General features: G+C 38.5%; 9 protein-coding genes across 16 annotated transcripts in view; 7 read left to right on the top strand and 2 right to left on the bottom strand.

The window, feature by feature from the left end:
• The window catches only part of LOC124313778, a 311,762-nt gene that overhangs the window by 19,015 nt on the left and 272,618 nt on the right, over positions 1-20,129 (top strand). The gene's annotated exons all lie outside the window — the stretch shown is intronic.
• Positions 1-20,129, top strand: part of LOC124313335 (F-box-like/WD repeat-containing protein TBL1X) — a 258,370-nt gene that overhangs the window by 5,808 nt on the left and 232,433 nt on the right. The gene's annotated exons all lie outside the window — the stretch shown is intronic.
• On the top strand, positions 37-1,755 carry LOC124313267 (uncharacterized RNA-binding protein C365.04c-like). Of its 2 annotated transcripts, none has more exons than XM_046778099.1 (4): positions 37-149; positions 217-909; positions 968-1,186; positions 1,476-1,755. In XM_046778099.1, exons 2-3 carry the CDS (start codon positions 265-267, stop codon positions 1,172-1,174), a joined length of 852 nt encoding a protein of 283 aa, XP_046634055.1. In that variant the 5' UTR covers positions 37-149; positions 217-264; the 3' UTR covers positions 1,175-1,186; positions 1,476-1,755. The 2 variants fall into 2 exon arrangements, with proteins under 2 accessions (XP_046634055.1, XP_046634054.1); XM_046778098.1 differs by lacking the exon at positions 1,476-1,755 and adding an exon at positions 1,415-1,447.
• Positions 1,434-2,332, bottom strand: LOC124313464 (28S ribosomal protein S14, mitochondrial-like). The gene is made up of 3 exons (XM_046778406.1): positions 2,161-2,332; positions 1,941-2,102; positions 1,434-1,679 (listed from the first exon to the last, which is right to left on the bottom strand). Exons 1-3 carry the CDS (start codon positions 2,239-2,241, stop codon positions 1,497-1,499), a joined length of 426 nt encoding a protein of 141 aa, XP_046634362.1. The 5' UTR covers positions 2,242-2,332; the 3' UTR covers positions 1,434-1,496.
• LOC124313076 (elongation factor 1-alpha-like) lies at positions 2,598-5,738 on the top strand. The gene is made up of 7 exons (XM_046777792.1): positions 2,598-2,698; positions 3,456-3,642; positions 3,700-3,879; positions 3,943-4,291; positions 4,355-4,594; positions 4,652-5,070; positions 5,141-5,738. Exons 2-7 carry the CDS (start codon positions 3,499-3,501, stop codon positions 5,198-5,200), a joined length of 1,392 nt encoding a protein of 463 aa, XP_046633748.1. The 5' UTR covers positions 2,598-2,698; positions 3,456-3,498; the 3' UTR covers positions 5,201-5,738.
• On the bottom strand, positions 5,311-6,894 carry LOC124313445 (heme transporter hrg-1-like). The gene is made up of 5 exons (XM_046778375.1): positions 6,446-6,894; positions 6,285-6,379; positions 6,147-6,225; positions 6,044-6,086; positions 5,311-5,988 (listed from the first exon to the last, which is right to left on the bottom strand). The coding sequence occupies exons 1-5, from the start codon at positions 6,591-6,593 to the stop codon at positions 5,883-5,885; spliced, it is 471 nt and encodes a 156-aa protein (XP_046634331.1). The 5' UTR covers positions 6,594-6,894; the 3' UTR covers positions 5,311-5,882.
• Positions 7,750-11,742, top strand: LOC124312981 (mucin-5AC-like). 4 transcript variants are annotated; one of them, XM_046777609.1, is made up of 11 exons: positions 7,750-8,152; positions 8,248-8,548; positions 8,616-8,716; positions 9,355-9,766; positions 9,841-10,009; positions 10,080-10,258; positions 10,369-10,537; positions 10,600-10,763; positions 10,837-10,999; positions 11,082-11,245; positions 11,320-11,742. In XM_046777609.1, exons 2-11 carry the CDS (start codon positions 8,495-8,497, stop codon positions 11,470-11,472), a joined length of 1,728 nt encoding a protein of 575 aa, XP_046633565.1. In that variant the 5' UTR covers positions 7,750-8,152; positions 8,248-8,494; the 3' UTR covers positions 11,473-11,742. The 4 variants fall into 4 exon arrangements, with proteins under 4 accessions (XP_046633565.1, XP_046633567.1, XP_046633564.1 ...); XM_046777611.1 differs by having other exon boundaries at positions 7,817-8,152; positions 8,616-8,651; positions 9,494-9,766; XM_046777608.1 differs by lacking the exons at positions 7,750-8,152; positions 8,248-8,548; positions 8,616-8,716 and adding exons at positions 8,940-9,093; positions 9,161-9,264.
• On the top strand, positions 11,877-17,502 carry LOC124312845 (eukaryotic translation initiation factor 4G-like). Of its 4 annotated transcripts, none has more exons than XM_046777345.1 (22): positions 11,877-12,161; positions 12,227-12,345; positions 12,405-12,514; positions 12,578-12,670; positions 12,740-12,785; positions 12,922-13,033; positions 13,107-13,273; positions 13,332-13,469; positions 13,551-13,760; positions 13,829-13,863; positions 13,924-14,110; positions 14,181-14,604; positions 14,750-14,854; positions 14,914-15,011; positions 15,065-15,237; positions 15,309-15,513; positions 15,615-15,716; positions 15,779-15,955; positions 16,026-16,098; positions 16,173-16,313; positions 16,389-16,478; positions 17,377-17,502. In XM_046777345.1, the coding sequence occupies exons 1-22, from the start codon at positions 12,041-12,043 to the stop codon at positions 17,484-17,486; spliced, it is 3,036 nt and encodes a 1,011-aa protein (XP_046633301.1). In that variant the 5' UTR covers positions 11,877-12,040; the 3' UTR covers positions 17,487-17,502. The 4 variants fall into 4 exon arrangements, with proteins under 4 accessions (XP_046633301.1, XP_046633300.1, XP_046633299.1 ...); XM_046777344.1 differs by having other exon boundaries at positions 11,878-12,161; positions 13,104-13,273; positions 13,832-13,863; XM_046777343.1 differs by having other exon boundaries at positions 11,878-12,161; positions 13,104-13,273.
• LOC124313020 lies at positions 17,657-19,677 on the top strand. Its single transcript, XM_046777685.1, has 7 exons — positions 17,657-17,785; positions 17,856-17,946; positions 18,016-18,380; positions 18,442-18,654; positions 18,717-19,016; positions 19,082-19,261; positions 19,322-19,677. The coding sequence occupies exons 1-7, from the start codon at positions 17,678-17,680 to the stop codon at positions 19,610-19,612; spliced, it is 1,548 nt and encodes a 515-aa protein (XP_046633641.1). The 5' UTR covers positions 17,657-17,677; the 3' UTR covers positions 19,613-19,677.

Below are 20,129 nucleotides of genomic sequence, written 5' to 3'. Positions count from 1 at the left end.
AAAATAAAATGAAAGAAATTTGACAGCGGTCTCTTCAAAGTCGATTCACAATAATCGATAGTACTTCATTTCTCAACCACGCGTATTTTCGTTCTCTTTTAAAGTGTATTGACAATTTTTGGTAACAAATCAAATTTAACTCAATTCTGGTAATAAATAAAGGTTTTTAAAGTATTTTGTTACACTTGTTTATAATACGTATATTAACTCTCCCAGATCCCTGCATCTGTGCAACAGTAAAACCGAAAAATATTCAAGGTCAACATGAGCAAGGCGCAGAAATTCGCTCAAAACAATGCTACAGAGTGGAAAGCTAGAGGATTCAAAAACTCGAATGCTTCAACCACAGAAAGTGCTGGATCCTCGTTTGATAGCTTTGGCGGTCAAGAACGTGGAAGGTTTCAAAACAGTTTCGGGTTCAAAGCAGATTCCAGTAGAGGTGCAAAATCTACCTATAATTCTCGCAATTCAAGACAACAAATAGAATATGCTGAAGAAGGTGAAGATAATCAAATTTTAAATAGCCCTATTCAGAAAAAGAAATTTAAGACGAATGAAAAAAGTGATGAGCCATCCACTCATCAAGATTCTTCTGCTTCCCAGCCAATTGAAGGTTCATCCGAAACACCTGTAAAGCCTCCAAAAAAGAAAAAAAAGAAAAATGTAGTTGGAGGTGAAACAACTGGTGATGCTGAGGCTACTGAAGAGTCTGGAAAAAGAAAGAAACAGAAATTTCAAGGCTACACCCTATTTATTGGTAATTTGTCGTACGACACTACAAAAGAAGATATCCTCCGTCATTTCGCCAAATGTGGGCCTATCAAGAATGTCCGGATTCCATTGGAAAAGGAAACCAATCAGCCCAGAGGATTTGGTTACATTGAAGTTGAAGAGCATGTTACCTACGAGGTACCTTCCTAATTCTTCCGTTATAGTAAAGCCAAGCTGATTTATTTTTTTCATTTAGAATGTTTTGAGTATGCACCACACCTTTCTCGCTCGAAGACGAATCAATGTTGAATGTACCTTTGGCGGCAGCAAAACTAGTCAGAAAAGAATGGCCCTGATTAAGGAAAAGACACTAAAGCTGAGGTTCCTCTCGAGAGAAGGCAAAATTAGTTCGGCCAAGCAGCGACCATGGGGGAAATTTACTCAAAATCAATCCTTTGGTTAAGACTTTAAAAAGGTAACATTTCTTTCGTTATCAGAACCTCCTTTTTTTCAAACCTAACCAGTTACACCCTGGGCCGTTCCTGACGGCCATTTGGTAAGATTGGCTAGTCAGCTTGGAACTGTGTCCTTCCTTAATACTGGGAGATCAAAGCAACATTTACAAGATGTAGAGTGGCTTAGAGTAAAAGTACACTTGTTACTTGTGATTGTTTACAAAACCTCTTTTTGTTATTACATACAGGTGTGTGGAGCAATACAACGACTATTAAAGAGATTTATTGTTTTGTTTGAACTTTTTCTAGAATTACACTTATGTTACGTGATCACCACATTGCTCGCTGAACCCCAGATAGTTTGTTGTAATCCGCTAAACTACGCCAGACAATTCTGCTCAATCTCCATCGTGTGACGATGCCTCTTGGTCGAGATGTGATGGCGCAGCGGTTGCGGACGCGAGTTATGCCGGAGTCTCGGGGAAGTTGTTCAAGCATCTTTTGTCCAATTTCCTTCAAATAAAATCATTAATGAATATTTCCTTGGCTTGTTTTGTACAGTACTGAATACACTGAGTTCATTTCTGAATTAATATTAAAACATATATACTTAAGGAACTCCCAAATAAATTGGTTGGTCCATTAAATGCTTTAAAAATCAACCTATTATCATAGATATGGTATAGTTAGGAGATATATTAGCTGTGAAGTTCTTTTACTCGATATTGGGATGTAACTCAAAGCTAGAATCGAATGAAGATAAATAATAATTACAATAATTTCAGCTGGCAAAATGTCGTTCTTTTTAATTGCTTGCATACGGAGACGATCAGGTGCATGTTGGACTAGTAATTTTCGACGCTTGTTATCCTTGATCATTCTCCAATCAGTCCAATTATTTCTAACCGGCTGGTCAAGTTTCACTGCGTTATTTGCCTAATGAAAAATAAATTACAAAAAACCACAAACTATCGAAAAAAAATCAATGGATTACCCCATTTTTAAGTAGTTGAGCAGCATTTTGACAAATTAAGCTGGGAATATTGAAAAGTCGGTTCATGATGGTGGTGGCCATCTTTCTCAAGAGTAAACAAGAGGGTGTCAAATCAAAATATTTCAAATCTCGAAATTCAATAACATTAAAGTTTACTTCTATTAAAGTAAAATGTACCTAAAATTAATAATTCATTGGGGAATGACAGGAATTTTAACAGAACTTAGAAAATAACCTTATAGAAAATCCCCAGAGAACAGCTGAAAAACCCGAAGTTGAAAAAATTGTCCAAATAACCTTGAAAAGCCCCCATATAATTTAAACTAGTAAATTTAAAAAAATTATAACTGATTTTCTACTAGTTTTTTGCATAAATTACTATTAAAAATTTAAATTAAACATGATTAATCGAGAGGCAACTCTGTAGTCTTTATTCCCATCCTCCAGCAAGCTTCTTCTATTGGCTGCCCAGCTACCAAGCTTCATTCCAACAGCTCCCTTTCCGAGTTCGTTCTCTTCTCTTCCACGGAACAATCAGGTAAGCACACGTTTTGACGTGTCTCTCGTATTTTATCCTCGGAAATCGTTGTTTAGTTTGTCAATCCGTTTATAACAATGTCTTAAATGAATAGGGTTTCGAATTCTCTTCACAATATAGCTATTTGAGGATTAATATTTTCAGGAAGTGACAGTTTTTTGCATTCGAGAAAAAGATGGTGCAACTGTCAAGTGGGCCGGTTCGCCTCGACATGTGGGCTTGGTCGCCATTGCTCACAGTTCTCGTGTTCACTATTTCATTTTGGATTTTAGGAAACAAGTAGTTCGGATTTATTTACGTCAAGTGTTCAGTGCAATTCTCTTCCAGATTTAATTTTAAATACGAGAAATTTTTGTAACAGCTCTTAGGCGTGGCGTTTCTTTTGTTGCTAGTGTGTCCAAGTACCGTTAGCAAATGGCCGTTCATTCCTATGGGAAGATTTAGTTTCCTTTAACTTTGGATATTAAATGTGTTAGTAGTCCTTGAGAATATCTCAGCAATTCTTTGTTAAGTATATTTCAAGGTCTTGGTGGGCGAATTTCATTTTGGGGTGATTAAACTCCTGGTAGGTGGGGTGGGGGGTTTGGTTAACCCTTGTGGGGATATTTTTGAGAGGGATGGTGTATTCTCGAGGTATAAATGGGGTGACAGCTAGTTCATTCTTTCATTCCTTTCAAGCTTCTAGGTCGGTTAAGATTGAAATTGTTTCTTTGGAAGTTTGCTGACTGTCTTACTAATTCCTTAAATTTTTTTCTAGCTGTTTCAGTTTGTTCAACAAATCCTCCTAAACTCAATCAACAATGGGCAAGGAAAAGACTCACATCAACATCGTCGTCATCGGTCACGTAGACTCTGGCAAATCGACCACTACTGGTCATTTGATCTACAAATGCGGTGGTATCGACAAGCGTACTATCGAGAAGTTCGAGAAAGAAGCCCAAGAGGTAAAAATGCTCTATTGTAATTTGATTATTAAAATGCTAAATTTTCTTTCTTTGTAGATGGGCAAGGGCTCTTTCAAGTACGCCTGGGTGTTGGACAAACTCAAGGCTGAGCGCGAGCGTGGTATCACCATCGACATTGCCCTGTGGAAGTTCGAAACCGCCAAGTTCTACGTCACCATCATCGATGCCCCCGGACATCGTGATTTCATCAAGAACATGATTACTGGTACCTCCCAGGTATAAATGGAATTTTCTGCAATTTTAAAATCTTCCTGTATTAATTTTTCAATTGAAATATAGGCTGATTGTGCTGTCTTGATCGTTGCTGGTGGTGTCGGTGAATTCGAAGCCGGTATCTCCAAGAACGGACAGACCCGCGAGCACGCTCTCTTGGCTTACACATTGGGAGTCAAGCAGTTGATTGTTGGTGTTAACAAGATGGATTCCACTGAGCCACCTTTCAGCGAGGCCCGTTATGAGGAAATCAAGAAGGAAGTCAGCAGCTACATCAAGAAGATTGGTTACAACCCCGTCACTGTTCCCTTCGTCCCCATCTCTGGTTTCCACGGAGACAACATGATTGAGGCTTCCAGCAACCTCCCCTGGTACAAGGGATGGGCTGTTGAGCGCAAAGAAGGCAAAGCCGATGGTAAATTTTATTTTAATTATACAGTCCAGAATTGTTTTTATTAATCTTGAATTTATCTTGTAGGCAAGACTCTGCTTGAAGCTTTGGACGCTATCGTCCCACCTTCCCGCCCTACTGACAAGGCTCTCCGTCTGCCCCTTCAGGATGTCTACAAGATCGGCGGTATTGGTACAGTGCCCGTCGGCCGAGTTGAGACTGGTGTCATCAAGCCCGGTATGGTCGTTACCTTCGCTCCTTGCCAGCTGACCACTGAAGTCAAGTCCGTCGAGATGCACCACGAAGCCCTCGAGGAGGCCGTCCCTGGTAAATTTCAAACAAAATTTTTACTTACTGTCAGCTAATAATTATTTAAATATTTAGGTGACAACGTCGGTTTCAACGTTAAGAACGTCTCCGTCAAGGAGTTGCGCCGTGGTTTCGTCGCTGGTGACTCCAAAAACAACCCACCCAAGGGTGCCGCTGACTTCTTTGCTCAGGTCATCGTGTTGAACCACCCCGGCCAGATCGGTAACGGTTACACCCCCGTGTTGGATTGCCACACCGCCCACATTGCCTGCAAATTCGCCGAGATCAAGGAGAAATGCGATCGTCGTACCGGCAAAACCACTGAGGAGAACCCCAAATTCATCAAGTCTGGTGATGCTGCCATGATCACCTTGGTTCCCAGCAAGCCCTTGTGCGTTGAGTCTTTCTCTGACTTCCCTCCTTTGGGTCGCTTTGCCGTTCGTGACATGCGTCAAACCGTCGCTGTCGGTGTCATCAAGTCCGTCAACTTCAAGGTGCGATTTTTAATGAAATTAAGGCTCGTTTGGTGACATTCTAATCTTATTGTTTTCCTTATCTGTGCAGGATTTGGGTGCTGGCGGTAAGGTCACCAAGGCTGCCGAGAAGGCCGGCAAGAAGAAGTGAATGGAGGTAGTTATTCCATCCAACCGACAGAAGTGTTATGTACCGGGTCCGAAGCATCTACAGTTCGAAATTCTTCATTTAGTTTCCGTAAAAAAATTTTTCAATCGGCATAGAAAAGAGTTCAGGAGAAAAGCAAGTGTTTGGTTGGGACTTTATCAACTTGTTTCGACCTTGTTATCCACCAAGTTGTCTTTTGACAGCTTGTGCTCGCTTGTATCTTGTTGACTTCTATTTGTGCAGATTTTTCTTCTCTTGCAACACGAAATTTTAGCGCGTTCCCCACTATTGGATGATACCCGGAGAAGAACTACGATATCTTAGTTTAATCTTTGAAGACTGCGCCCTCGTGTACTATTTCTCTTTCAGAGTGCACTCTACCTGTGACGTTCATCTTGTACATTAGTGAGATGGCTTTATGGGTAGAATGTAATCTTTCCACTTGGTTTATTCGAATCGTTTTTACTTACCCATTGTTTGTGTAAGGGCTTTGGTATATGCACCTCAATCAAGCGCCAATACAAGAAAATTTGGTCTGATACTCCACCTTAAATTGTTTTGTCTTCATTAAAGAGAAAGGTTCAAACAAGTTAAATTAACAACTATTAAGTTGTTTAAGAGATTAAGTATATTTGTAATGAATATTAGGTTAAACATTCAGATCAGATAAAAACAAATAAAAATCTCAAGTACTATCACTGTCAGAGGTAAGTTCATAGTCTTCTTTTTCCCTGATTGCAAGTCTTGCAAACAACCAAACAAGAAAGGTCCATTTGGCAGTCATGAAAACCCTGTTGGAAGAAAATTATTAACTTTATTTAATTTTTTGGCTTACAATTCACTTACCATACAGAGGTGACAATAGCACTATTGTCAACTGGCACCATGGCTGATTTTAATGAGAAAAGTTAGTTACTATAAATGCCTCATATTTTAATTTTTTACTTACGAATTTTGTAATAAGCTGCATAGAATAGATACCATGCGAAGACTGCAATACTAATGTCAGTCAGTAGAAAAGCTAAAAGCTGTAAAACGATTTAATATCTTACTGAAAACATGAATTGATGATGCCAAAATAATTTACCTGAATATTCCTTAAATGCAAAACTGTATACCAACTATGTATTGTTTTCTTGTGGATGAGAATTGCCAAATGTAGGGCAGCCGCTGCAAATACACCTGAAACATTCAGAAGACGAATGTTAATAATACCTGTCAGAGAAGGAGTTTCCTATGGAAATTTACCTGATGTAAGTGCCCAGCCAGCTGCTTGAGCATTTCCAAAATTGTGATAGAAAACAAAGGCTGTGGAAATGCCAATAAATATTCCAAGTGAAGACTGAACGATTCTCCAAATGGAACAACAACGATCCCTGTTTTGACAGCAGCCCATGGTTTTGGTTGGATATCGACTGATCACCAAGCAATATTTATTTCCAAACTTTTCTAGAAATGTCAAAAACTTGTATCCAGTCTGTCACACCAACACTATTTTAACAAAAAGCAAGGATGTTTTGTGTTAGGCTTTAAAGACACGTGTGTGTTTTGGGCTGTTTAGGAGGGACGGGGGTGTTTTTCATCGTCTCTGTTGCCAACTGGTTGTTTACGTTTTTGTATGCCCTGGCGTTGGCGAGTGGCGACTCGGCGACGGACTCGGTTTCCTAACTTTTGACTTTGCACTCTCACACCACAGACTAAGAGTAAGAGGGGAATCTAATCCTAGTCTGTGCTCACACTGTGCCCCTAATGTTTTTTTGTTTTTTTTTAATGATTCATATTACAAAGCTATTTTTACAGTAGTTCCAGAGTCTCGGTAGTTCACAAAAAATTAATATTGGTGAATGTGAATGCACTGACGAAACGTTTGATAACATAAATCAGTATGGATGGATATATGTATACGAAACGCCCCCTTTCACGTCATCACTCTTCTCATTTTTGAGTAAGTTTAACGTGCACGTGCAGTTTAACCTGATAGTTGTGCAAATTGAAACCGAATATGCTCACGATTTTTCTAAAATATTTTATTTGCAACGTAGGTTGCACTTTTTTTAACGCATATAATGTGAACTGTACCGTGACAAATAATCTTTGTTCTGCCTTCATCGTGTTAGCGTTCATAAATGCAAGTAATCCAAAAAGATGTCTTGCTTGATCACAAAACTCATTGCAATCTCTGAATATCAACTATCTTCAACAACATGGGACTTTCCAGTTTCAAGTTCATTGATCGTAAGAAATTTTAAATAGAAACTTATGAGATTATGTCAGTTAACGTCCATGTGGTTATTTGTTTTATAGTTCGACGGGACCCTCGACCTTTACCAAAAGAACGTAATCGTACCAAACAGGATTTAAAATTACAATGGCTTTAATTTATCGAGTCGTCGACGCAACGGACATAAATTTTAAGATTGCAATTGAACAACAATTCAGGCGCCCACGGCAATGAAAGATCTCAAATGTGATTATCATTTTTATCGCTTCGATCAAAGAATTCCCAAATAATCCCCGAAATTTTAATTTTTATATTTCATGGTGTCAAGATGTTGTGACGACTGCAGCCAATAATGGATTCATTAAAACTCTCTGTGGATCAGTAGAAAATGAAAAAAAAAAAAACCTATGACGCGGATATAATTGGACTATATCTCTTCTTCATCAACCAATCGCCCAATTCAGATGTCTTGTCCAACAATCTACTATAAGTTCAGCTATAATTAGTTCTACAAATTCGATGATCTGACATATTTTCGACCAAAATTTAACAAGACAGCAGCAAATGGAAAAAAATTAAACTGCTGTTGGTTACAGACGCTCCAATTATTTTGACTGGATGACGACAACAACAACCGAGTGTTTCTGTACAGTGTTCATAAAAAAGCGGTCGCACATATTCTAACCCCGATAAACGAAAAGGGGCAACGTACATCCGGAATAACACTTGTCGCGGTAAGTTCCTGTGCAAGGTCTGACGTGTTTCATTTTTCTAATTTTCTTGCATGTGCATAAGAATCAGTAATGCATTCTACCGTTAATTAGCGCAGCCTTGTATCCAGACTTCGTGCGTCAATCCAATCTGCGTGTCTGGTTCGAAACTATACAGCTGAACCCAACAGATCCTTCGAAAATTGTGCGACTTGTACAATGGATATTGTCGTGCAAATGCAGTTTTGTAATACGTGTCCATTCGCTTCCATTTACTGGTGCAAGGTAAGGATGCAGATAAATACCTCGCTGGTTGCTAGAACTTTTTCAGAGCATTTCTTGCCATCATTTCGATAAGGTTGGAAAATGAAGTCGCTCCTAATTTTTGTTCTCGTCTTCTGCTTGATCATTATTGCCGTGGTAAGTTTGTTTCAATTCGCCTTGTTTTTTTATTATTATGCAAATCTCTTGTTTACGTTGATTATAGGAAGCTCAGACTAAAACAACTCCCAAGGGGCAAGTAACGTCTACAAAACCCAAACTGACAACTGTCAAATCAACACTAAGAACCACAACTCGTATTAAATTGTATTAAATTAATTATTTAATAATTATATTAATTATAGATTTTAAATTGTATTATTAATTATTTAAATTAAACACAAACGGTACTGCCAGACCGACAACCCCACCGAAAACCAGAACGACAACCCAACGACCGACAACCCGACAACCCGACAACCCGACGACCGACAACTAGATCGACAACCAGACCGACAACCAGACCGACAACCAGGAAGCCTGCATTCACTTCCATTTACTGGTGCAACGAATGGATGCAGATAAATACCTTGCTGGTTGCTAGAACTTTTTCAGAGCATTTCTTGCCATCATTTCGATAAGGTTGGAAAATGAAGTCGCTCCTAACTTTTGTTCTCGTCTTCTGCTTGATCATTATTGCCGTGGTAAGTTTGTTTCAATTCGCCTTGTTTTTTTATTATTATGCAAATCTCTTGTTTACGTTGATTATAGGAAGCTCAGACTAAAACAATGGCCAAGAGGCAAGTAATGTCTACAAAACCCAAACTGACAACTGTCAAATCAACACTAATAAGAACCAAAACTCGTATTAAATTGTATTAAATTAATTATTTAATAATTATATTAATTATAGATTTTAAATTGTATTATTAATTATTTAAATTAAACACAAACGGTACAACCAGACCGATAACCCCACCGAAAACCAGAACGACAACCCGACGACCGACAACCAGACCGACAACCAGACCGACAACCAGACCGACAACCAGACCGACAACCAGACCGACAACCAGACCGACAACCAGACCGAAAACCAGAACGACAACCAGGAAGCCTGTTACCACAACAGTCGCCACAACTATTAAATCCTTTAAAGTTTGTCAGGACACAAATTCAGCAGCGGCCAGTGGATCCATTCAGCCATTAGACGGGCTAAAACCAGTCGCAATGGGATCGCCGAGAACGTGCAGCTTTTCCATTGTCGTACCTTTGAATCAACAAGTTCAGATGTCTTGCTCGGTCGCAAAACTCACTCCAATAACAACTGTCTTAGACAACGCAGGAGGAATTGAAATAGTTTCAAGCTCATTGACCGTAAGAAATTTTAAATAGAAATGTACGGAGATTATGTCGATATTTAAACGTCCATGTGGTTATTTTTTTCATAGTTCGACGGAACCCTCGACCTTCAGTCTTTCAGAAGAATCGTACCAAACAGGCTTTACACCTCTTACAGCAATGCAATGACTGTCACTTATCGAGTCGTCAACGCAGCAGACACATTTAATTGTAATTGGACAACAATTCTGGCGCCCACGACAACGACAGATTTTAAATGTGATTATCATTTTTATCGTTTCGCGATCAAATAACTGTTCAAAATAATCGTCTTAATATTTTTTTTCAGGGTGTCGAGATGGTGAGACGACTGCAGCCAATGGTTCCATTAAAACTCTGCGTGAACCAGTAGGAAATTCAAATGTGAACGAAGAAAGAGAATGTTTCTTCTTCATCAATTCATCACCCAATCGTCAAGTTCAGTCGTCTTGCTCTTTTGGTGCTTCTAAAAATTTTGATCTATCTACAGTAAGTTTAATTATTAGATTAATTTATTATTTTAACAAGTGAGCTGCAATTTTTTTCGTGCCTCTTTTTATTAAATTATTCATTTTTCTTCATTCAATACTTCATCACAGGTTAGAAAATTCAAATTCTTTAATTTGTTTCAACCTAAATTTAACAAGACAACAGTAAATAGCAATCAAGTAGATCTACTGATGTCTTATCAAGTTACCGATACAGATTTTCCAATTGATTGTAATTGGATGACAGCAACACCCACCACGGCGACGAGTGATTTCAATAGTAATTTCAACCATCATTATTTATAGAACCCAAATTATGCATTAATTTTTTTTTATTTTCAGACTGCGTTAACGTACAATCAACGACCACAAAGGGGACTATTACATCATTAGCCAATACTGTGAACCACTTGAAAACTTGTTTATTCTCCATTTTCGTTTCTCTTGGTCAGCGCATTCAGATGTCTTGTACGGATGTCGACATCGGTTCTGAAAGCACTCTGATAGTAGGTGTAATATGATTGCATTTTTAAATATTGGCCAATAACAGGTTAGGAGTATTCTCATATTGTTCTTTAGTTATTTGAAACTGCCGAAATTCCAAACTCTCTTGCATCCAGGAAGGTTTACACATCGATAAACAATCGATTAGACGTTTTATCTTCTTTAATATCAAGGCCAGGTGAATCCTTTCAGTGTAATTGGACGACGATAACAATTCCACCAACGAAGGACTTCAAAGGTAATTGTAGTTATAAGGAAAAAGTTTCATCTGTTTCAACTGTTAGCAAATATTGCTAACACTACTTTTGTTTTTTGTATAGTTTGCCGAGATGGAGAGGCAACGGTAGACTCTGGAACGGTCACCCCACTTGAAAACACAGAAGCAGATGTACTTGGAAGTATCTGTCGCTTTACCATTACCGCACCTGCTAATAAGCGCGTTCAAATGTCGTGTCCGGTTATCAATGAATTTACCGACATTTTTGTAAGTGAATCTAAATGTCTATTCATAGCACTCTTCTGTTCTTTATTAATATGGACACTTTTTTACTTAATTAGTTGTATGAATTCGACACCTACATCTCCTCTATCGCTAATGAACCTATCGTCAACCAGATTTACACATCAAAGGGAAATCAAATGTACCTTGATTTGAACCTGATGGATTTTTTTGGCTTACCTTCGTTCAATTGCACTTGGAAATTCGTGTAAGCATGTTTGTGTAACGGCCCCTGAATGTGTGTCTCCTTCAATAATTGTTGGAAATGAATGACGGCAAGTCTATGTATTTCATTTCGTGCTTCCGAAATTCAACACCGTACAGGCCCTAACCCTACTACTGACATCTAAAACATTTTCAAATTTCATTTTCTTCAATTAATTGTTTGTATTCAGGTGCAAGGTATTGAGTGGTATAATCCAGTAATTCCACCCTTAATTGTTATGTGTGTGTGGGTTCAATACACTATTATGCCCTAAGCACCGAAGGCTTCAAGTTCCTCATATCCACTTCCACATTATTTTTAGGCCCCGCCCTTCTCAGAAATAAACTGCATCCCACAGTTTACCCCTTCAGCCTTAGGGCAGCCGGCACTCGGCAGCTAGCCAGCTTCAGTGAGGTAGTCTGCACTGATTTGATTCCTTTGGCATGTATGTGGTGTTTTCACACGTAGCTGTGGTCACGTGCTGGTTGTTTAATGTTTTTTGTTTTACATGTTACCCACGCTTAACTTATTGTGTTTTGATGCGAGTTTTTGGTTTAAATTACTTATAAACCACGATGGCAACTCTAAACTCTTTGGAATCACTGCCATCATTGCCCACGAATCTGAAAGACATCCAAAAGTATTTGGACATAGCTAAGGAGTACGAGGCCGTTGATTTGACTGTGACCTATTGGTGTAATGCATTTTTTAAACTTAAGCTTCAATAACACTCTTTCCTCATAAGTGTTGTATCATATAAGGTCAATTCTATGCCCTCCTGAAAGGTTACACCTTGTACGAAGGATATGAAGACCTGAGATTTTTGCATCAGCTAGATGAAAGGCTTTTAAAACATAAGCAAGAATTCAATCCTTTGAAGGTATTGAAAACATTCCATTGGAGTTATCCTAGTAATATCTGTTCTGCTTCTAATTTCAGGCAATCATTGATCATGTCTCTGCTCGAGATCATGTTCAAAACGTGGCTCTACAGCATTTTAGCTGGGCAGATATGGGGTTCAAGTTTTTCGCTACCAAACATTCTGTCAGGTAGGTGATTGATTTTGTATGATGAAACACTTATTCCATTTCATTTTTTGTGTGGACTTGCAGTCTTATAATTGAAACACTTGAGTCTACTGAAACTCTACTGGATGTTTGTTCTTCATTCTGGGGGACAAATGAAGAGTTAGCTGAAAAGAAGAAGTATTAATGATTATAATCCAATTAGAATTTTTAAAATCTACAAAAATCAAATGTGCTTCTTTGTTGCAGTTTGGCCAAGTTGAATGGGGCTGTCTTGAAAACCAGATTATCAAAAGTATGTATAAAATGTTATTAAGTTTCCATTGTATTTTAGTACTGTCAATGCAATTATGGTGCATTAAACCTAGAAATGAGAAGATTTATTATATGCTAGAATATTATCAGTTCTTAATAGTAATTAAATTGTGCAGGTAACAGCTGAAATTAACCAACAAAACAGTGTCGATTCGTCTTGTGTCATCGGGGAAGTGACAATTTCATCGCCTTATGAAAGTCTGTCGCTAACGAACACACTGAAGGACAGTAAGCTAATAATTTGAATAACTATGTGTGTATCTCGCTCAATCTAAGTGGCTTTAACTGATACTTTCAGTAGATCGAGTAGGCACAGTAAATCCCGAAGGAGTCAAGCGATATGATCGACAATTCCTACTAGAACTTCGATATTATCCTGCATCCCTTAAGAAGCCGCAACAGTTGCCCGAAACGTTTTGCGTCCACTGTCCAGACGATCAACGAAATAAAAATGAACAGATAATTTCGGTTTGTTTATTAATAAATGTCCCATCTAAAATTAACTCCTTTTTTAATTGAACTTCAGGCCTATCCGATATCCTTCGAAGATATTTTGAAAGGATTAACGTGGGCTAACATTCAACAAAGAAAAGAACAAGTTAAAGCGTTAACTATTGATACTGAAGAAAGGTTAATAGAAATGTCCCAGCTAATTTGTAAAAAGGTATGTAAATAAATGTATTGTTGTACTATTATCCTACGTTAAATTTCTTCCAATCAATTAATTTGTCTGTTTTCATTTTAGGTTCTGGTTGAAAAGGCTTTTTACCTGCCGTTATTAGCAAAAATTTGTTCTGCCTTGTCGCATAGAAAAGTTGCATCTGCTTTAAACCCAGCTAAAACAACAAATTTCCGTGCGCTGCTGATTTATCAGTGCCAGAAACATTTTGATCGGGAAAGACACTCCCCGGTCGATGTTGTCGAAAAAAAGAAAGAAATTGAGAACGCCGAAACGGTAAAAAGAATTTCAATGTACTATTTGATAAAAACATATCCGTAATTCTATTTTTTTTTTTTACGAAGAAGCAAGTGTGGAATAAGTCAACAATAATCACAAGGTAGCCTAAATGTTGAACCGCGGGCAGTTTTCTGAAAATCTATACCACTATTTCTGTCAGGTTTATCGGTGAATTATTTAAGTACCGCGTTGTTTCAAGCAACTTTTTGAATAGTTGTATGTGTCGGCTATTGACTCGAGCTGAAATCGAAGATGAAGAGTCGCTGGATTGTCTTTGCATATTATTGTCTACGGTCGGCAAGGCAGTAGAGTATCGGGTGGAAATGAAAGAGTTCCCTGCTATCTCGGTAGGCCAATATGCTTTTTCTAATACTTCTCTTCTCAATTGTTTTTCAATTTAAATTTCTTTGAATGCAGAACCTGGAAAATTTGAATATCGCATTCAATTTTTTGGAATCCGTTGTTACCAAAAGCGGAATATCAGACTATCTTCGTTCCCGAATTGAACACGTTATTGATGTACGCAATCACGACTGGATCTTTAAGAAGCAAAATCTAAAATGCTTGGATTCTTTGAGGCGAGAAACGTCTAACGAGGAGTTCCAACCAACGACCGAGAGCTATCCTGGTGCAACTCAAGATTTCCAGTTCAAATCCTACCCGATCCGGGAACAGAATATCTGCGACTCACCTAGACAGCAACAAAATGTGGATGAATCCCTGGAAGACGGTGACAATGTTGAAAAAGACGAACCGATGACGCTTGCAGCCTCAGAAAGTGCTTTCTTCCCGCTCCAGGATGATCATCTCGAACAAGATTCGCATCCCTCACAGACATCTGGTATTTAACAGCGTTTTGATGTCGATAAATAGTGCTGCGATGTAAATTTTCTATGATGTTTATGTTATTTCAGTCTCAAAGCAGATAGAATTTCACTTCTGAACATTTTTCGAATTATATTTCTAATTTATTTGTTTTCGAATAGATATCCCTGTTTGTTCATCTAGTCAGCAATCCCATGAAAACTCCGCTGCTGATCCCGTACTTGAAAGTCTTGAATCGCCACAGTTAACTCGAGAAATCTATCAAGGTAACATTAGAAAAATTGCGATGTAAAAGCCTAAAACTTTGATTGCTTTGAATATTTAGATGTACCATTGGGCAAATTTACTCTAACGAACGACGAAATTGCACTAAAATCACTCGTCCTCCTATGTACATTTTTCACCAATGATAAAAACATCGAGGTAAAAACGTAAATGCATTCTTCTTTTATGTGTGTTATAATAATTCTCTTCAGGATGCAGTTCTTGGCGTGAAGGAATGGTTGCATCCATCAATCGTAGCCAGATTTATTAACCAGTGCTTGCTTCTCGTTAATGAACTTGGAAGAGAAGAACGTAGGGCGACTAGCACTTTGTTCAAGGAAATGGTTAAGAGAAACCTTTTTAACACATCGGACCTTAAAGAAGGGTGAGTTGAATTCTGCCAATGAATTTTTTTGTGGTTGAAAGACTTTTCAAAGCCAGGTTGTCTTCTTTCAGATTTACAGAACTCCTCCAAGGGGCTGAAGATTGGATGGTGATTTTCCCCAAGTTACTATGGGAATCAGCGGTTGAACTGGTCGAGCCTCTGTTTGAAGAAGGCGTGATCAATTTGAAATTTCTTCCACAGTTGTCGTCGGTACTGAATTCGCCCTTGGCTGCCGATTTTGTAGCTGCGGTCCTGAAGGAATTAGTACTTGTCCAGGTAAAATTTTAACTAGTTTTTCTCTTCCGTTGATGATTATTATTCTTAATATTTTGTGATAAGTGTAATTAAGAGAACTATAAACATCTATTGTTGTATAGGGTGTTGCCGAAGCTGAAAGATTGTTTATCTTTTCGAACGCATCCCTTATCAGTGTTCTGCCACATGATGTTGATCTGATCGCATTCCGCAATCATCACAAGGTAGCTTATAATGCATGTGTTTCATCAATCCTGTTTTTATTAATCTGAAATTTGTTGCTTAGGAACTGGAATTTCTTTCCAAATTTGATTCTTTACCAAAGGATAGTGGCTTTGCACGCATGCCTAACAGTAACCCAGTTCCTACCTGCCAAGTTAACATCGACTTCCAGTGTAGCCTGGAAAAGTTCTTGAGAGATGCTAATCAATTGACTGATAATGAAGTCTACACATGGATCCAGGTCTTGATTTCATTTTTTTAAATTAATTATCTCATTTATCATCATTGTTATCATTCCAAACTTTTAACAGAAACACAATTTTGAGGTGAATTGCGATTTTATCCGTACCTTGACCAACGCACTCTTTAAATGTTCCATGGAAGGCAAGATAACTTTTACCCTTTTCTCTCTTTTCAAATTAGAGTTGTGTGGTTTATTTCCGCTTAATTTAATTCAGAACATGACTCGGAAATGAACTACATTACTTTCGAACGCTGGACCAACTTGCTAAGACACTATGTTTGCAACAGCACTGACTACGAACTGGAAGTCCTTTTTACAATTCAAAAATGTTCCAACAAACAACAAAATTTCAATTGTAAGGTTGCCTTTTGCTTTCATTTTTTTCTATTAAACTAACCGCAACATTATTTTGACTTCCATTTCATCACAGGCATTATTCTGATTCTTCTCCATAGTGGCGTCGTCTCCCCTTCGTCTTGGGAATTATGGCGCTCCATGGATATGTTGTTTGCAGCAACATGTGAGTAAAGCTTTGCGCGCATCATCTATAACATTCTTCGCGTTTTTCTGACCCATTTTTCTTAAACGTCAAAGAACCAAACAAATTATTTGTTCACGGCCCTTCGCAAATTATCCCTTTCCAGTAGCGCATTTGTAAAATTCCGTTGTTCATACTTGTCTAAGATCGCAACTAAATTTATTTTGTTTCACCGTTGGTATTATACGATTTGCTCAAATCGAATTGAAGTACGTTGGATTTTTTTTTTTTGTGTATTTTCTTCTACGTGCGTAAATTAAGGCCTTACAAGGTCCAGGGAAATCGTGATATTCTTTTTTGTTTGTTAATGGATGTTTCAAATTTGGTTCTCCCTATTTTTAGTAGGTTTAAAAAAATTATTTCACACACTTTGGAACATCAAAATAGGAAAAATTATCGATTTGGTGCAGTGCCCTGGTTTTAAAGCTATAAATTCCTCTTGCTGTTTGATATCAAACTGATCTTGGCTAACTGGATCTTAGCACGTCGTTTATACGTGTAGAATGGGATGATCATCAACAGCTCACCAATAATAATGATCGATCTTTGCGGATCGAATAGGCCACCAATTGGCTTTCGACATTTTCAAATTTGTAAGATTTTCTAGAGGGATTGTCTAGAACACGAATTAAAATCATGCACAACACCACGGAGTGACAGGTGAAGGCAAATGGCTTGAAAACAGACAGTAATTTTTTAAACTGCGTTTGTTGACGTTGGGTCCGGATGTAAGTACTTCGTGCGCCCCTTAGCGCTTACTGAAAGTGCGCGTTAATCAATTAATGTGCTCAAACATTGCCAACTGTGAATACGGAATTCCGGGTGAACGGGTTGTATTTCAAAATAGCTTCAATGTAAACAACATTATTCTTTCTATTAGGTTATAGGTGCTGCACATTTGCCGAACACTTGTCGAACGAAGTTGACTCTGCTCACAGTGCACACAGTTCATCGTCTGTGTTTATTTTATTCGTACGTCAGATCAAATAAATTGACCTGATTTGCCCAATCGGAAATCCGCAAATATGGCGACTTGACCATCTGGTTGCCATTTGGCATCGTCCCACGCCCAATTTTCACATTAACCCATCTGCTACTGTCGCATGATTACCATATAAAAAGCCACCCATTTCATTCGCACTTCACTTTGGTGTCTGATAGGAATCATCACACCTACAGCCATGAAGACTAATTTCGTTTTATTTGCCTTGGTGGTGCTGGCTTGCTGTAATTTTTCACTGAGTCAGCGATCGACCAAGAAGCCGACGACAAAAAAGCCGAGTAAAACTGTAAGACAAATTTACCAATTTAGCTGATACGAACTGGTTTTATACTTTTATTTTACTGATTTTCATTCAGGCCAAACCAGGGAAATCTACTGAACGCCCAGGTCCATCTAAGCTTTCCTGCGATCAAAGCACACCCCTAAAGTTTTCTTCGCTGGGAACTGGTAAGTCAACTTCTTTATTGAAAATGTAAGCGCATTGGTTAGTCATTTTCTCTCTCTGAATTTGTAAAGATAAAGATCTACTGGCTAATCCTGAGAGAGGCTATTACCATCACCACGATATAGAACTGTCCAAGTACAGTAAACTTAGTGCCGAGGACATGAAACGATGGGCCAAGGAGGGTGTGACCCTTGCCTTGATGATCTTCAACATCGAGCCGTTCGTGAAGCAAAATTTGAACGACGTCGCACTAAATAACATAAGGAATGATTTTAAGGCTCTCCGCGAGGGCGGAATGAAAGGCATCGTTCGATTCAGCTACAACCAGACCGATTTATCAGATATCGACCTCGCTAATTACAATTTTCCCCAAACAACTGATGCGAAAAAAACTCAACTTTTAAGCCACATCAAGCAGCTGGCGCCCATTTTCAAGGTAGTACATGAATACAGCTTGCGCATAAAGTGTACTGTGAATTTCTATTCTTGATTAACAGGAACATGTCGATGTGATTAACGTCGTCCAAATTGGATTCATCGGTCACTGGGGAGAATGGTATTATTCGAAGAACTATGCGACTCAAATTCAGAAGGAAGAATGGAAGCCGAACCAAAATCAGCAAAAAGATCGCGATGACATTGTTAGGGCTTTGATGAAAGCCGTACCGAAAAGTCGAATGTTGCAGATCCGCTACCCAGCGGCCAAAAAGGTACGGCCCTAATTGTTACTTCACTGTAGGTCTAATTTATTAATTGCCTTCTAAATGTGCAGAAACTCTACGGAGATAAAAATTTGAAACCTGGAGGTGATAGAACGAGCGAAAGCGCTCGTCTGGGAATTCATAACGATTGTTTCTTGACCGATTATGGAGACTCAGGAACTTTTGAAACAGAAAACAAAGAAAAAGAAGCCGCCCAGCGGAAATGGCTGGAAGAAGAAGGACTTAGCGTCATGATCGGTGGTGAAACTTGCAAAAAGTCGAAAAAGAACGACATAACTGGCTGCCCCGAGGCGAAGAAACAAATAGAAAAACAGAGGTTCACCTATCTCAATACCGATTACATCAAAGCAGTACATCACTAATTAGTATTAATGGCTATCAATCTTATTATAATCAATTATTTTTTACAATGAAGGTGATTGATGATTGGAAAAAAACTAAATGTTACAATTATATCGGCAACAAAATCGGTTATCGTTTCGAACTCGTCAAAGGAAGTCTTCAGTCAACGGTGAAGAAAGGAACGAGATTCTGTTTGTCGCTCGATATTAAGAACTCGGGTGTGGCTCCTCTCTACAATGAGCGTCCCCTTGAGGTATCTGAATCCGGTTTTCTAAATTAATTGTGTGCTAATGAATGTTTTATGTCTTTGTAGATCATTTTGAGGGATCAGAAAACAAAGCAGTCAAAATCTGTTAAGCCGATCCCCTATCAACCAAAAGTTGATCCTCGGTCGTTTTTGCCCGGTAAAATAACCTCCATACAAGTCACCGCCCAGGTTCCGTCTGAACTTCCTCCCGGCCAATACGACGTTATTTTGAATTTGCCCGATGGATCACCTACCCTTAAAGACAAAGCAGCGTACCGAATTCTCTTTGCCAATGGGGGGAAAGTCCAGGACAAGGAGAATCGCTTCAATATTATTGGTAATATAACCGTTCAGTAAAAATTTATACATGTTTGTTCATGACAAAACTTATTGGAGGAAGGAATAAATGGCAGCAAATATAATTTGTCTCTAAGGTAACACTTCGACGCTTGCAGTTTATCTTTAGCATTAACGTATATTCGTATGATGTAAGTGAGGGTAAAGGTATAACGGGAAACTTTACAAATAGGCAAGTGATCGCTAATATCTCTTCCGCCATGGTGGGTGTTCTAGCTTACCCTGACTGAAATTTTATTTTCATGACCTAGAAAGTCACAATCGGACAGTTTATCGTGTCAAAATTAAGTGTCATATTTTTTCAAGAATAACAAATTTTGTAACCGTCGGGTGAGTCTCTTTACTTCTTTTATCTTTCACATTGTTTGTAAACTAACCATTGTAGTGATTGCCTTCATGTCTGTGGCGTGAAATTTCTATAGTCAATCGACTCTGAATGATGTATTCCTATTTCAGTTCGTCAGTTATCATCTAAATATCTCAGCCAGTTATCCTAGTTCTCTCATTTGCCTTTCTG

The sequence above is a fragment of the Daphnia pulicaria genome, chromosome 9, assembly GCF_021234035.1.
Source record: "Daphnia pulicaria isolate SC F1-1A chromosome 9, SC_F0-13Bv2, whole genome shotgun sequence".
Lineage (NCBI taxonomy): Eukaryota > Metazoa > Arthropoda > Branchiopoda > Diplostraca > Daphniidae > Daphnia > Daphnia pulicaria.
The sequence above is the reverse complement of the archived record's forward strand: the minus strand, read 5'-3'. Positions and strand labels throughout refer to the sequence as shown.

Excerpts from the sequence above, each read along its gene's own strand:
- LOC124313267 (XM_046778099.1), top strand. The coding sequence starts at position 265 with ATGAGCAAGGCGCAGAAATTCGCTCAAAACAATGCTACAGAGTGGAAA. Across the intron at positions 910-967 it reads AAGAGCATGTTACCTACGAG|AATGTTTTGAGTATGCACCA; the intron begins GTACCTTCCTAA and ends TTTTTCATTTAG.
- LOC124313464 (XM_046778406.1), bottom strand. The coding sequence starts at position 2,241 with ATGGCCACCACCATCATGAACCGACTTTTCAATATTCCCAGCTTAATT. Across the intron at positions 2,103-2,160 it reads CTCAACTACTTAAAAATGGG|GCAAATAACGCAGTGAAACT; the intron begins GTAATCCATTGA and ends ATTTTTCATTAG. Across the intron at positions 1,680-1,940 it reads TTTTGCCAGCTGAAATTATT|GAAATTGGACAAAAGATGCT; the intron begins GTAATTATTATT and ends TTTTATTTGAAG.
- LOC124313076 (XM_046777792.1), top strand. The coding sequence starts at position 3,499 with ATGGGCAAGGAAAAGACTCACATCAACATCGTCGTCATCGGTCACGTA. Across the intron at positions 4,292-4,354 it reads CAAAGAAGGCAAAGCCGATG|GCAAGACTCTGCTTGAAGCT; the intron begins GTAAATTTTATT and ends TTTATCTTGTAG. Across the intron at positions 5,071-5,140 it reads TCAAGTCCGTCAACTTCAAG|GATTTGGGTGCTGGCGGTAA; the intron begins GTGCGATTTTTA and ends TTATCTGTGCAG.
- LOC124313445 (XM_046778375.1), bottom strand. The coding sequence starts at position 6,593 with ATGGGCTGCTGTCAAAACAGGGATCGTTGTTGTTCCATTTGGAGAATC. Across the intron at positions 6,087-6,146 it reads TGCAGCTTATTACAAAATTC|CCATGGTGCCAGTTGACAAT; the intron begins GTAAGTAAAAAA and ends CATTAAAATCAG. Across the intron at positions 5,989-6,043 it reads GCTATTGTCACCTCTGTATG|GGTTTTCATGACTGCCAAAT; the intron begins GTAAGTGAATTG and ends TTCTTCCAACAG.
- LOC124312981 (XM_046777608.1), top strand. The coding sequence starts at position 9,040 with ATGAAGTCGCTCCTAACTTTTGTTCTCGTCTTCTGCTTGATCATTATT. Across the intron at positions 10,010-10,079 it reads GACAACGACAGATTTTAAAT|GGTGTCGAGATGGTGAGACG; the intron begins GTGATTATCATT and ends ATTTTTTTTCAG. Across the intron at positions 11,000-11,081 it reads ACCAACGAAGGACTTCAAAG|TTTGCCGAGATGGAGAGGCA; the intron begins GTAATTGTAGTT and ends TTTTTTGTATAG.
- LOC124312845 (XM_046777343.1), top strand. The coding sequence starts at position 12,041 with ATGGCAACTCTAAACTCTTTGGAATCACTGCCATCATTGCCCACGAAT. Across the intron at positions 14,855-14,913 it reads AACTCGAGAAATCTATCAAG|ATGTACCATTGGGCAAATTT; the intron begins GTAACATTAGAA and ends TTGAATATTTAG. Across the intron at positions 15,956-16,025 it reads AAGTCTACACATGGATCCAG|AAACACAATTTTGAGGTGAA; the intron begins GTCTTGATTTCA and ends AACTTTTAACAG.
- LOC124313020 (XM_046777685.1), top strand. The coding sequence starts at position 17,678 with ATGAAGACTAATTTCGTTTTATTTGCCTTGGTGGTGCTGGCTTGCTGT. Across the intron at positions 18,655-18,716 it reads GCTACCCAGCGGCCAAAAAG|AAACTCTACGGAGATAAAAA; the intron begins GTACGGCCCTAA and ends CTAAATGTGCAG. Across the intron at positions 19,262-19,321 it reads ACAATGAGCGTCCCCTTGAG|ATCATTTTGAGGGATCAGAA; the intron begins GTATCTGAATCC and ends ATGTCTTTGTAG.